Genomic DNA, 14,475 nt, shown 5'->3' with positions numbered 1-14,475 from the left:
TTACCAGGGACAGTCTATATTTACCATGTTCCCTAGACAGTAGATACTGTCTGCCTGCTCGTTGCACAGGGACAGTCTATATTTACCAGGGACAGTCTATATGTACCATGTTCCCTAGACAGTAGATACTGTCTGCCTGCTCGTTGCACAGGGACAGTCTATATTTACCATGTTCCCTAGATGGTAGATACTGTCTGTCTGCTCGTTGCACAGGGACAGTCTATATTTACCATGTTCCCTGGACAGTAGATACTGTCTGTCTGCTCATTGCACAGGGACAGTCTATATTTACCATGTTCCCTAGACGGTAGATACTGTCTGTCTGCTCATTGCACAGGGACAGTCTATATTTACCATGTTCTCTAGACGGTAGATACTGTCTGTCTGCTCGTTGCACAGGGACAGTCTATATTTACCATGTTCCCTGGACAGTAGATACTGTCTGTCTGCTCGTTGCACAGGGACAGTCTATATTTACCATGTTCCCTAGACGGTAGATACTGTCTGTCTGCTCTTTGCACAGGGACAGTCTATATTTACCAGGGACAGTCTATTTACCATGTTCCCTAGACGGTAGATACTGTCTGCCTGCTCGTTGCACAGGGACAGTCTATATTTACCATGTTCCCTGGACAGTAGATACTGTCTGCCTGCTCGTTGCACAGGGACAGTCTATATTTACCAGGGACAGTCTATATTTACCATGTTCCCTAGACAGTAGATACTGTCTGTCTGCTCGTTGCACAGGGACAGTCTATATTTACCATGTTCCCTGGACAGTAGATACTGTCTGTCTGCTCGTTGCACAGGGACAGTCTATATTTACCAGGGACAGTCTATATTTACCATGTTCCCTAGACAGTAGATACTGTCTGCCTGCTCGTTGCACAGGGACAGTCTATATTTACCATGTTCCCTAGACAGTAGATACTGTCTGTCTGCTCGTTGCACAGGGACAGTCTATATTTACATCAGTTCAACCTTGGAACATCTCTACATAGAAAATGTCACAGGGATGAAACTGAAATGTTGCTGGTATTTGTCATTTTTAAGCTTTACGTTAACCAAGTTATCCTTAAACCAACCTAAGCCTGACTTAACCACGGCCAAGTTATCCTTCTTTGAAAGAGTTAAGTCAGGCTTAGGTTGGTTTAAGGATTACTTGGTCATGGTTAAGTGAGGCTTAGGTTGGTTTAAAGATTACTTGGTCATGGTTAAGTCGGAGTTAGGTTGGTTAATTAAAGGATAACTTGACCAGGGTTAACTTGACCAGGGTTAACTTGACCAGGGTTAACTTGACCAGGGTTAACTTGACCAGGGTTGGGTTGGCAAAAGGATCTGTTGTGGAAAAATAACATAATTGTCATGACTCAAGTGAGTCACAGAATAAAATTCTACTTGAGTAAAAGTCTAAAAGTATTTGTTTTTAAATATACTTAAGTATCAAAAGTATAAATCATTTCAAATTCCTTATATTAGACAAACCAGACGGCACCATTTTATTTTAAATTTTTTAAATTTACGGATATCTAGGGTCACACTCCAACACATCATTTACAAATGAAGCATTGGGTTTAGTGAGTCCTCCAGATCAGAGGCAGTAGGGAAGAGCAGGGAGGTTCTCTTGATAAGTGTGTGAATTTGACCATTGTCTTGTCCTGCTAAGCATTCACAATGTAAGTACTTTGGGTGTCAGGGAAAATGTAAGGAATAAAAAGCACATGTATTTTCTTTAGGAATGTAGAGTAAAGTACACGTTGTCAAAAAATATAAATAGTCCAAGTACAGATACCCTAAAAAAACTACTTAAGTAGTACTTTTTAAAGTATTTTTACTTAAGTATTTACACCACTGAAAAGGATAACTTGGCTGTGGTTAAGTCAGGGTTAAGTGACAGTTCCTTGGCCTTGTGACAGTTCCTGAGGGCTTTGGGTCAGCTGACAGTTCCACTGTGACCTGTTCTGCCTACCCCCACAAGCACTCTCTGTCTCAGGCTGAGAGGGGACTCCTTTTTAGGCCACTGTTGTATGTTCATTCAGAACCACTTTCCATGACCCTTCCCCAGCACGAGGGGGCGAAACCGTAACTTGAAGCATGCATGTGTGTAACTAAAAAATGTCAAACATTTTACGATTTGATGTCAATGTGCCCACTGATCCCTTCTCTGTCCTCCTCTCAGTCTTGGTGGGGGTACGTTCCTGGGCCTGTGCTGCCTGCTGACTGGCTGTGAGACGTTTGAAGAGGCTCTGGATATGGCTAGCAGAGGCGACAGCAGCAATGTGGACAAGCTGGTGAGGGATATCTACGGAGGAGACTATGAGCGCTTCAGCCTCCAAGGATCTGCTGTGGCCTCCAGGTGAAGGAGGGACCACTCAGTACTGGGACATTATACTGGATATGTGTTATATATGTTCCATTATATCAACCATGATAATATATATATACACTGAACAAAAATATATAAATGCAACATGCAACAATTTGAAATATTGAAGGAAATCAGTCAAATGCCAAGACTGTACAAAGCTGTCATCAAGGTAAAGGGTGGCTACTTTAAATAATCTAAAATATATACTTATTTTGATTTAACACTTTTTTTTTTTGGTTACTACATGATTCCATATGTGTTATTTCCTAGTTTAGATGTCTTCACTATTATTCTACAATGTAGAAAAAAAAATAAAGAGAAACCCTGGAATGAGTAGGTGTGTCAACTTTTGACTGGTCGGAAGTTTACATACACTTATGTTGGAGTCATTAACACTCGTTTTTCAACCACTCTGCAAATTTCTTGTTAACAAGCTATAGTTTTGGCAAGTCTGTTACGACATCTACTTTGTGAATGACACAAGTCATTTTTCCAACAATTGTTTACAGACAGATTATTTAACTTATAATTCACTGTATCACAAGTCCAGTGGGTCAGAAGTTTACATACACTAAGTTGACTGTGCCTTTAAACAGCTTGGAAAATTCCAGAAAATTATGTCATGGTTATAGAAGTTTCTGATAGGCTAATTAACATCATTTGAGTCAATTGGAGGTGTACCTTGTGGATGTATTTCAAGGCCTACCTTCAAACTCAGTGCCTCTTTGCTTGACATCATGGGAAAATCAAAAGATATCAGCCAAGACCTCAGAAAAGAAATTCTAGACCTCCAGAAGTCTGGTTCATTCTTGGGAGCAATTTCCAAATGCCTGAAGGTACCACGTTCATCTGTACAAACAATAGTACCACGCAGCCGTCATAACGCTCAGGAAGGAGACGCGTTCTGTCTCCTAGAGATGAATGTGCGAAAAGTGCAAATCAATCCCAGAACAACAGCAAAGGACCTTGTGAAGATGCTGTAGGAAACAGTTACAAAAGTATCTATATCCACAGTAAAACAAGTCATATATCGACATAACCTGAAAGGCCACTCAGCAAAGAAGAAGTCACTGTTCCAAAACCGCCATTAAAAAAAGCCAGACTACGGTTTGCAACTGCACATGGGAACAAAGATCGTACTTTTTGGAGAAATGTCCTCTGGTCTGATGAAACAAAAATAGAACTGTTTGGCCATAATGACCATCGTTATGTTTGGAGGAAAAAGGGGGATGCTTGCAAGCCGAAGAACACCATCCCAACCGTGGTAGCATCACGTTGTGGGGGTGCTTTGCTGCAGGAGGGACTGGTGCACTTCACAAAATAGATGGCATCATGAGAAAGGAAAATTATGTGGATATATTGAAGCAACATCTCAAGACATCAGTCAGGAAGTTAAAACTTGGTCGCAAATGGGTCTTCCAAATGGACAATGAGCATACTTCCAAAGTTGTGGCAAAATGGCTTAAGGACAACAAAGTCAAGGTATTGGAGTGGGCATCACAAAGCCCTCACCTCAATCCCATAGAAAATTTGTGGGCAGAACTGAAAAAGCGTGTGCGAGCAAGGAGGCCTACAAACCTGACTCAGTTACACCAGCTCTATCAGGAGGAATGGGCCAAAATTCACCCAACTTATTGTGGGAAGCTTATGGAAGGCTACCTGAAACATTTGACCCAAGTTAAACAATTTAAAGGCAATGCTACCGAATACTAATTGAGTGTATGTAAACTTCTGACCCACTGGGAATGTGATGAAAGAAATAAAAGCTGAAATAAATCATTCTCTCTACTATTATTCTGACATTTCACATTCTTAAAATAGTGGTGATCCTAACTGACCTAAGACAGGTTTTTTTTACTAGGATTAAATGTCAGGAATTGTGAAAAACTGAGTTTAAATGTATTTGGCTAAGGTGTATGTCAACTTCTGACTTCAACTGTATGTATGTATACATACATACATTCTTTATATATATGTATGTGTATTTAACCATAAATGTAATTGTTATGGTAGTTAATGAACTGTAAAAGCACACGGATATAAGCTACAACTACACAGTACAAGGTGCAATGTAGGTTAAGTAACAGTGTCTTTGTCCCAGAAGTGATCTTTATCACTGGTCTGAATTTTGTTGATTCCTAATAGAAGTTCCTGTGATTCTTATGTTATGCGTTTGTTCTTTTAACACACAGCTTTGGCCACATGATGAGCAAGCAGAAACGAGACTCCATCAGCAAAGAGGACCTGGCGCGGGCGATGCTGGTCACCATCACCAATAACATAGGTTCCATCGCACGCATGTGTGCCGTCAACGAGGTAACCGCACAAACATTCTCCCTGCAGTTCGCATCATATTAATATTCATTCACTTTCACTTTCACTTCACGTTTTGTTTTCAGGAGAAGTCGTTGTCTAAAGGGCTTATTTGTATTTACAATTTTTTACATCGGAGTCAGTTTTCCAGAGTGACTAAGTCAGTGTATTCATCTTAAGGTAGTGTAACCGGTGTGAAATGGCTAGCTCATTAGCGGTGCGCGCTAGTAGCGTTTCAATCGATGACGTCACTCACTCTGAGACCTTGAAGTAGTTGTTTCCCTTGCTCTGTAAGAGCTGTGGGTTTTGTTGAGCGATAGATAACGATGCTTCGTGGGAGGCAGTTGATGACGTGTTCAGGTGGTCCCTGGTTCGAGCCCAGGTTGGCGGCAAGGAGAGGAACGGAAGCAATACTGTAACAGTAGCTAGGTGAGACGACCACATTTCAGTCTTTTTTTTGGGTGGTTTTCTGTATGCTTTCAGCTTCTTTACAGTGTTTCCTTGTGGCGTGGTGATTAAGCAGCATTGTACAGGGCTTTCAAGCGCACAGAACTTCAGCTCTGCCACCACCATCTGGCCCGTAGACCTTTTTCCAAAAGCCTGAACTACAGTATAGAATACTCTATTGCCAAGCAACAATGTTTTAGTGTCCGTGATCTCTCTCTAATAGTGATAGTTCTGACAAAAGGCCAAAAGGCCCGACACATAAGCTCGAATAAAACAAGTGATACTAGCAAAGAGCAGTGTGCAGGTTTCTCTTTTATTTGACGTTACCACACACCTGCTACAAGATCACTCAGATGTGGGGCTGCTTTTTAAAAATGTAGTGTCAGTGATAGTACAGACAGGAAAATAAGTGCAAGGCAGTTCAGTTCAACGGCGACACAACAGTACAGATACTGTACCAGCTGACTTCTCAGCTCTGGCCTTGTACACTGATAACAGGGGAAGTACAGCAGACTTTTAGCTCCACTTTGTGGTAATCATGAGTACTTATTTATTAGGATCCCCATTGGCTGTTGGTATTTTATTAGGATCCCCATTGGTTGTTGGGATTTCATTAGGATCCCCATTGGCTGTTGGTATTTTATTAGGATCCCCATTTGGCTGTTGGTATTTTATTAGGATCCCCATTTGGCTGTTGGTATTTTATTAGGATCCCCATTGGCTGTTGGTATTTTATTAGGATCCCCATTGGCTGTTACAAAAGCAGCAGCTACTCTTCATGGAGTCCACTACACGAAACATGACATAATACAGAACATTAATAGACAACAGCTCAAGGACAGAACTACATAAAACTATTTTTTTTTTTAAACAATGTTTCTGGAGTTCTGTTATAAGCTGTGTATTGACTGTCTCTGTATGTTTTGGATACATGACATGTTTTGCATTAAAATGATGCCACTACTATGACATTTTTTCACTTTCAGAAAATCGAGAGAGTTGTGTTTGTTGGGAATTTCTTACGTATCAACACGGTGTCAACTAAGCTGCTGGCCTACGCCATGGACTTCTGGTCCAAAGGACAACTGAAGGCCTTGTTCTTAGAACACGAGGTACAACACTTGATTTGAGTTGGAAGATTTAGATTCTGTCAGACTGAATGTAAACAAAGTTGTCAACTCTACCCCCGTAGCTCCCAGATTTCATAATTTGAGTATTAGTAATAATACCTAATTTTACCACGTTGTATGTTTTCTGTAGGGATATTTTGGCGCGGTTGGGGCATTCCTGGAGCTGTTAAAGTCGTCTGAGGAGCCATGATGACATGCCCATGTCATCCCTCAAGAAGCTGCCGACAAGCCGTTACAGGAAACTGGAAAAAGCCATTTTAATAGTTTAAACTCTAAATATCTTTTAATATCTCTTCCCTAAAATCCCCTCAAATAGAGGTTTTAATAAAGCTAATGTAATGTCTCAGGTCATGAACCCTGGGTGGCAGGTAAGTGCTAAGGGTCACAGAGACGGTGTTAGTTCTTGGTACTGTGTGTAAATATCTATTTTCGTAGTTCTAGAGTGCACTAAAGCCAAAACCTGCTGAGATTTGACCTGTGTGACAGGAGTCTGCAGTCTTCGGTATAGAGGAAAGGGAGTTTCTCTCAACATATGAATATTGCCTTGTCTGCTGCTGTTCTGTCCATCTTTGTGAAAAAGGGGGAAAGGGGTTTAGTTCCATTTGTATCAAATGAAGGGACCAAAGAGGCTGATTCATCATAATTGACTGGCCCTTTTTAATTCAGCGTGTCACAACGAGGGTCCACTGTCCTCTGTCGCTTGTGGCACATTCATCTTAGCTTTATTAACCCATCATGGTTAACAGATATGGGGTGTTATAAACCCTTGGTTCACCAGCCTCCTCAAACTCTCTAGTCTCTAGTCTCTTTTAGTGATGAAGTTCTGTTGGTACGTCTGTCAGGTTCAGATATATGTTACGATCTTGATACTTTGGTTATTTTGAGATGCTGCATTACCAGTCCAGTACAAGTGTCCACTTCTGTTTGTTTCACACCTGCCTATCTCACTAAGAAAGTGTGCCCTATCTTCTCCAAACCTCGGACCATGACGACACCCACTCTACAGCCAGTGGTGATGTAGAATCGCCTAGTGTTTGAATTGCCTAGTAAGGACTGTTTTGTGGTGTTTTATCTAACGTATTTTGTAAGAGAGGTACATAACTACTGGCAGCAGTTAGTCTACATAGTGATTTTATCTTATGTCGGTGTGGGAGTTTCTCACCCAGTGCAAAGGGTTTATTACCTGCAGTTTTGACAGAAAATCTCTATTTTGGCCCCCAAAGCAATTCCCATAGCTGCTATCAATTTTCTTGTTTTATACATCAGTTAAAGCTGTTCAATGTGAATGTGCTTGTAGCTAGAAAAATGAAGGACCATTACACTAGACATGTTTTACCTGTTGGCTTAGGTATTTCAAACAGCAGCAATAACTAAGAAACAGCCCATTTATTGCGTCCATCATTAACGACCTCCTAAAACGTTGGAACCTCCTCTGTTAGAATCCAATGTCTCAACCTTATTATGACATCACAGAATGTTCTGTTTTTGCCTTCCTCCTCTCCCTGTTGGTTAATGGCCTCCGCCTATCAGGTGGCACCATTGTCAAACTGGGTAGCAGTTTACTTACTGGCTACTCTGTGCCACTCACTTCTCACCTCAAACCTGTTTTTGTTGCCTTTTTGTTTTTTAGTAGAACTATGTTTCCGTGCCCTACTTCTTCATGTAAAGTGTTTACGGGTTCAGTGTGGTTCTTTGTGAAGGCTCCAGTTAGACCTATGTGAAGTCAGAGTTCCACTGCAACATGGAGTTTAGTCGGGTTAGTAGATGGTATCATTCAACTGCATGGGATTCTGACTTGATTTCATAAAGATCTTTATTTTATTTATTTTTAATTTTGAGGGGGGATGATTTTTCAAATGTTCATTTTGTGGTTTTCTGTATCGTTTGTTGTTTTTGGCTCAGAGTTATTGCAAGCATCCCCTGTTCACATTTGCATGCATGCTCCTGCGAAATTGACAATAGGCCTTGGTACTAGTCTGGATCAATGGTTAAATTTTGGGATTACCATTTCAATATTTATGACCCCCCCCTCCCCGCTCCCCAATAGCAGATTTGTATATTATATTTACTCCCAATAGCAGGTCCCAATGTATATTATATTTATTTAAGTGTAATAACTACTGATGTGATAAAATGAAGTGCTGAAACACCTCAAGCCTCTGAAAACCAACGTCCTGTAAAGATGCGTCAGTAACTGACGTCCCTGTGCTGTGAGAACGTAATATTACGTAAAGACGTTTCTCTGTACTTACAAACCTCAAATTTCCTGCCAAGTTAAATTGAGTCAAGTTAAAATATATATATATATATTTTTTTTTTACATCAATGTATTAGACACTCCTGATGACTACCTACAAGTCTGGTATTGAAGCCTTGTGAATATATGACTGCCCTTCGAGTCAGTTTTAGTATGTTTACATGGCTCAATATGAAGCTCCTCTTCCTCTAGTATTTACATAGTGTATGCAGCTCATGAATTGGAGCCATCAAATCTGTATCATGTAAGAGCTCTGTTGGTACAGAAGTGTGTACAAGGAATATTACTTGCCACAGCACAAGGACATTTGCCTCGTGCATCTGCTTTAAGCCCATGATAAAGCTCTATTGAGTGATTTGGAGTCCTCAGAGGTATCCCTTGACCCTCGTTAGTGTTAATGAACAGGAGAAGCCTTAGTGGTATCCCTTGACCCTCGTTATTGTTAATGAACAGGAGAAGCCTTAGTGGTATCCCTTGACCCTCGTTAGTGTTAATGAACAGCAGTTTGATCCCTGATAACGATCAGAGAACATGCTATACAGTAGCTTCTGTATTAATCTCTATATTTTTTAATGTTCTAGCAATGCTGCAAATTCTGCCAATAACCCTAAAACAAGCAAGTGATTTGGTTGTTCAAAGATTTTGTTTTGTAATCTTAAGAATTATGCAAACTGGTTTATCTTTTGATTTGAGAATTTATTTTTTATTGAGTTTCTTCTGCTGATATTTAAACAACACCGTCTATAGTCTGGAAAGCTTAATAGGACGGGACTTTTTATCACGCTGATCTGATAGGACGGGCCTTTTTATCACGCTGATCTGATAGGACGGACCTTTTATATTGATCTGAATGTACTGTACCTGTAAATATATCCGCCAGAAATCCTTTCTGCTAATGCAATGTCTAACCTCTTTACTGTGTCTAAGGCTACGTTTACACAGGTTGCCCAATTCTGATCCTAATCAGATCAGATGTTTTGCCAATATTGGGGCAAAAGATCAGAATTGGGCTGCCTGTGTAAATGCAACTTAAGAAAAGGAACACTGGAAATATGCTGTGCACAATGTGTATGTTCTGGAATTTAAGTTATTTTCTGAAATGAATAAATTTGTGAAGCTATTAAGACGTGTTAATTGGTGATTCTTTATTTGTATTTTTATTTAACTAGGCAAGACAGTTAAGAACAAAGTCTTATTTACAGTGAAGGTCTACCCTGTCCAAACCCTAACCTGGATGACGCTGGGTTTGGTGATTCTTGATGCTGTCAGGGAGAGAGGGGATTGGTGATTGTTGATGCTGTCAGGGAGAGGGGGGGGATTGGTGATGCTGTCAGGGAGAGAGGGGGGATTGGTGATTCTTGATGCTGTCAGGGAGAGAGGGGATTGGTGATTCTTGATGCTGTCAGGGAGAGGGGGGGATTGGTGATGCTGTCAGGGAGAGGGGGGGATTCTTGATGCTGTCAGGGAGAGGGGGGATTGGTGATGCTGTCAGGGAGAGGGGATTGGTGATTCTTGATGCTGTCAGGGAGAGAGGGGAGATTGGTGATTCTTGATTCTTGATGCTGTCAGGGAGAGAGGGGAGATTAGTGATTCTTGATGCTGTCAGGGAGAGAGGGGAGATTGGTGATTCTTGATGCTGTCAGGGAGAGAGGGGAGATTGGTGATTCTGTCAGGGAGAGGGGGGATTGGTGATTCTTGATGCTGTCAGGGAGAGGGGGGGATTGGTGATTATTGATGCTGTCAGGGAGAGCGGGGGATTGGTGATGCTGTCAGGGAGAGGGGGGATTGGTGATGCTGTCAGGGAGAGGGGGGATTGGTGATTCTTGATGCTGTCAGGGAGAGGGGGGGATTGGTGATGCTGTCAGGGAGAGGGGGGATTGGTGATTCTTGATGCTGTCAGGGAGAGGGGGGGATTGGTGATGCTGTCAGGGAGAGGGGATTGGTGATTCTTGATGCTGTCAGGGAGAGAGGGGAGATTGGTGATTCTTGATGCTGTCAGGGAGATTGGTGATTCTTGATGCTGTCTGGGAGAGAGGGGAGATTGGTGATTCTTGATGCTGTCTGGGAGAGAGGGGAGATTGGTGATTCTGTCAGGGAGAGGGGGGATTGGTGATTCTTGATGCTGTTTGGGAGAGGGGGGTTTGGTGATTCTTGATGCTGTCAGGGAGAGGGGGGATTGGTGATGCTGTCAGGGAGAGGGGGGATTGGTGATTCTTGATGCTGTCAGGGAGAGGGGGGGATTGGTGATGCTGTCAGGGAGAGGGGGGATTGGTGATTCTTGATGCTGTCAGGGAGAGGGGGGGATTGGTGATGCTGTCAGGGAGAGGGGATTGGTGATTCTTGATGCTGTCAGGGAGAGAGGGGAGATTGGTGATTCTTGATGCTGTCAGGGAGAGAGGGGAGATTGGTGATTCTTGATGCTGTCAGGGAGAGAGGGGAGATTGGTGATTCTTGATGCTGTCAGGGAGAGAGGGGAGATTGGTGATTCTTGATGCTGTCTGGGAGAGAGGGGAGATTGGTGATTCTTGATGCTGTCTGGGAGAGGGGGATTGGTGATGCTGTCAGGGAGAGAGGGGAGATTGGTGATTCTTGATGCTGTCGGAGAGAGGGGAGATTGGTGATTCTTGATGCTGTCTGGGAGAGAGGGGAGATTGGTGATTCTTGATGCTGTCAGGGAGAGGGGAGATTGGTGATTCTTGATGCTGTTTGGGAGAGGGGGGGTTTGGTGATTCTTGATGCTGTCAGGGAGAGGGGGGATTGGTGATGCTGTCAGGGAGAGGGGGGATTGGTGATTCTTGATGCTGTCAGGGAGAGGGGGGGATTGGTGATGCTGTCAGGGAGAGGGGGGATTGGTGATTCTTGATGCTGTCAGGGAGAGGGGGGGATTGGTGATGCTGTCAGGGAGAGGGGATTGGTGATTCTTGATGCTGTCAGGGAGAGAGGGGAGATTGGTGATTCTTGATGCTGTCAGGGAGAGAGGGGAGATTGGTGATTCTTGATGCTGTCTGGGAGAGAGGGGAGATTGGTGATTCTTGATGCTGTCTGGGAGAGGGGGATTGGTGATGCTGTCAGGGAGAGGGGGGATTGGTGATTCTTGATGCTGTTTGGGAGAGGGGGGGTTTGGTGATTCTTGATGCTGTCTGGGAAAGGGGGGGATTGGTGATTCTTGATGCTGTCTGGGAGAGGGGGATTGGTGATTCTTGATGCTGTCAGGGAGAGGGGGGATTGCTGATTCTTGATGCTGTCTGGGAGAGGGGGGATTGGTGATTATTGATGCTGTCTGGGAGAGGGGGGATTGGTGATTATTGATGCTATCAGGGAGAGGGGGGTTGGTGATTCTTGTTGCTGTCAGGGAGAGGGGAGATTGGTGATTCTTGATGCTGTCAATCTCCCCTCTCCCTGACAGCATCAATAATCACCAGGGAGAGAGGGGGTGATTGGTGATGCTGTCTGGGAGAGGGGTGATTGGTGATTCTTGATGCTGTCAGGGAGAGGGGAGATTGGTCATGCTGTCAGAGAGGGGGGATTGGTGATTCTTGATGCTGTCTGGGAAAGGGGGGAGATTGGTGATTATTGATGCTGTCAGGGAGAGGGGAGATTGGTGATTCTTGATGCTGTCTGGGAGAGGGGGGGATTGGTGATTCTTGATGCTGTCTGGGAGAGGGGGGGATTGGTGATTTTTGATGCTGTCTGGGAGAGGGGGGGATTGGTGATTCTTGATGCTGTCTGGGAGAGGGGGGGATTGGTGATTCTTGATGCTGTCTGGGAGAGGGGGGATTGGTGATTCTTGATGCTGTCTGGGAGAGGGGGGGATTGGTGATTCTTGATGCTGTCTGGGAGAGGGGGGGATTGGTGATTCTTGATGCTGTCTGGAAGAGGGGGGGATTGGTGATTCTTGATGCTGTCTGGGAGAGGGGGGGATTGGTGATTCTTGATGCTGTCAGGGAGAGGGGGGATTGGTGATTCTTGATGCTGTCAGGGAGAGAGGGTATTGGTGATTCTTGATGCTCTCAGGGAGAGAGGGGGGGGGGATATGTGATGCTGTCAGGGAGAGAGGGGGGGATTGGTGATGCTGTCAGGGAGAGGGGGGGGATTGGTGATGCTGTCAGGGAGAGGGGATTGGTGATTCTTGATGCTGTCAGGGAGAGAGGGGAGATTGGTGATTCTTGATGCTGTCAGGGAGAGAGGGGAGATTGGTGATTCTTGATGCTGTCTGGGAGAGAGGGGAGATTGGTGATTCTTGATGCTGTCTGGGAGAGGGGGATTGGTGATGCTGTCGGGGAGAGGGGGGATTGGTGATTCTTGATGCTGTCTGGGAGAGAGGGGAGATTGGTGATTCTTGATGCTGTCAGGGAGAGGGGGGATTGGTGATGCTGTCAGGGAGAGGGGGGATTGGTGATTCTTGATGCTGTTTGGGAGAGGGGGGGTTTGGTGATTCTTGATGCTGTCTGGAAGAGGGGGGGATTGGTGATTCTTGATGCTGTCAGGGAGAGGGGGGATTGGTGATTCTTGATGCTGTCAGGGAGAGAGGGTATTGGTGATTCTTGATGCTCTCAGGGAGAGAGGGGAGGGGGGGATATCTGATGCTGTCAGGGAGAGAGGGGGGGATTGGTGATGCTGTCAGGGAGAGAGGGGGGGATTGGTGATGCTGTCAGGGAGAGAGGGGATTGGTGATTCTTGATTAGGTTTGTAGTGATAATAGATGTGAGTGTTGACCATTGCCATAGTAATCTGAATATATCAGCATCTGAGTATCAAAAATAGTTTTTTTTTTTTTCTACATTTGTTTTTTTTTTGTCTTTGGGATATCTAGTGTCACATTTATGTACGCATACAGTAGCTGACATTCTAGTTATGCTCTGTGAGTTGGCCAGATAAATCAATGCCGTAACAGAAAATGATTATACACAGTGTACGAAACATTAGGACCACCTTCCTAGTATTGAGTTGCACCTCATTTTGCCCTCAGAACAGCCTCAGTTCATCAGGCATGGACTATATGGTGTTGAAAGCGTTCCATAGGGATGCTGGTCCATGTTGACTCCAATGTTTCCCCACAGTTGTGTCAAGTTGGCTGGATGTTCTTTGGGTTTGTGGGCCATTCTTGATACACACGGGAAACTGTTGAGTGTGAAGAACCCAGCAGCGTTGCAGTTCTTGGTACAAACCGGTGCGTCTGGCACCTACTACCATACACTGTTCAACGACACTTAAATAAGTTGTCTTGCCCATTCACCCTCTGAATGGCACACACACAAGCCATGTTTTAAATTTAAGGTTTTAAAAATCTTTTTTTAACCTGTCTCCTCCCCTTCAACTCCACTGATTTGAAGTGGATTTAACAGGTGATGTCATTGTTAAGAGCCTCACCACTCGGTGTGAACGTTAACACGCATCGCTTGCAGTTCAGTTTTAGAAAGTACCTTATTTTTCACATAAGCAAGAAATCATTTTTTTTTTAAAGGTTAAAGGCCCAGTGCAATTAATGTGATTTTCCCCCCATGTTTTATATGCTGTATATTTCCACACTGAGGTTGGAATAATACCTTGAAAATGATGAGAATGCCCTTTAAGTGTAAACTGTTTGAAAAGTCTGCATGAAATGTCTGCCTGTTTTAGTGAGATTGAGTTTTGGCCTGAATAGACCAATGAGAAAGCGTTCTAAACCTTTCTGCCAATAACAGCTAGTTTTCAGTTTCCCCCTCCCCACTCAGAACACTCCAAGCAAAATTCTTGCTTGAGAAATGGCTCTTTGCTAAGAAGCTATTTTTTTTTTTTACCATTTGGATTGAAATCAATCACAGTAAAGTATTTAAATGTTACCCAGAACTTATTTGATATTGAGATTTGAAAAAAAAAAAGGCTGCATTGGACTTTTAAATTACAACACACTAGGTTAGGGTTCCCACATGGCCATAACAGTACTGGTTTATGGATGACAGACAGAACACCTGTGTATA

General features: G+C 43.5%; 1 protein-coding gene across 1 annotated transcript in view; it reads left to right on the top strand.

Moving 5' to 3' along the window:
- LOC120029347 (pantothenate kinase 3-like) overlaps positions 1-6,448 on the top strand; it is a 77,176-nt gene extending 70,728 nt beyond the window's left edge. The window contains exons 4-7 of the mRNA XM_038974579.1: positions 2,180-2,356; positions 4,561-4,684; positions 6,115-6,240; positions 6,389-6,448. Coding sequence (XP_038830507.1) covers positions 2,180-2,356; positions 4,561-4,684; positions 6,115-6,240; positions 6,389-6,448 — 487 coding nt within the window. The remainder of the gene's footprint in view (positions 1-2,179; positions 2,357-4,560; positions 4,685-6,114; positions 6,241-6,388) is intronic.
- Positions 6,449-14,475: the final 8,027 nt, after the last annotated feature.

Source organism: Salvelinus namaycush, chromosome 35 (assembly GCF_016432855.1).
Source record: "Salvelinus namaycush isolate Seneca chromosome 35, SaNama_1.0, whole genome shotgun sequence".
In the NCBI taxonomy this organism is placed as follows: domain Eukaryota; kingdom Metazoa; phylum Chordata; class Actinopteri; order Salmoniformes; family Salmonidae; genus Salvelinus; species Salvelinus namaycush.
This window is presented reverse-complemented; position numbering and strand designations above follow the sequence as displayed.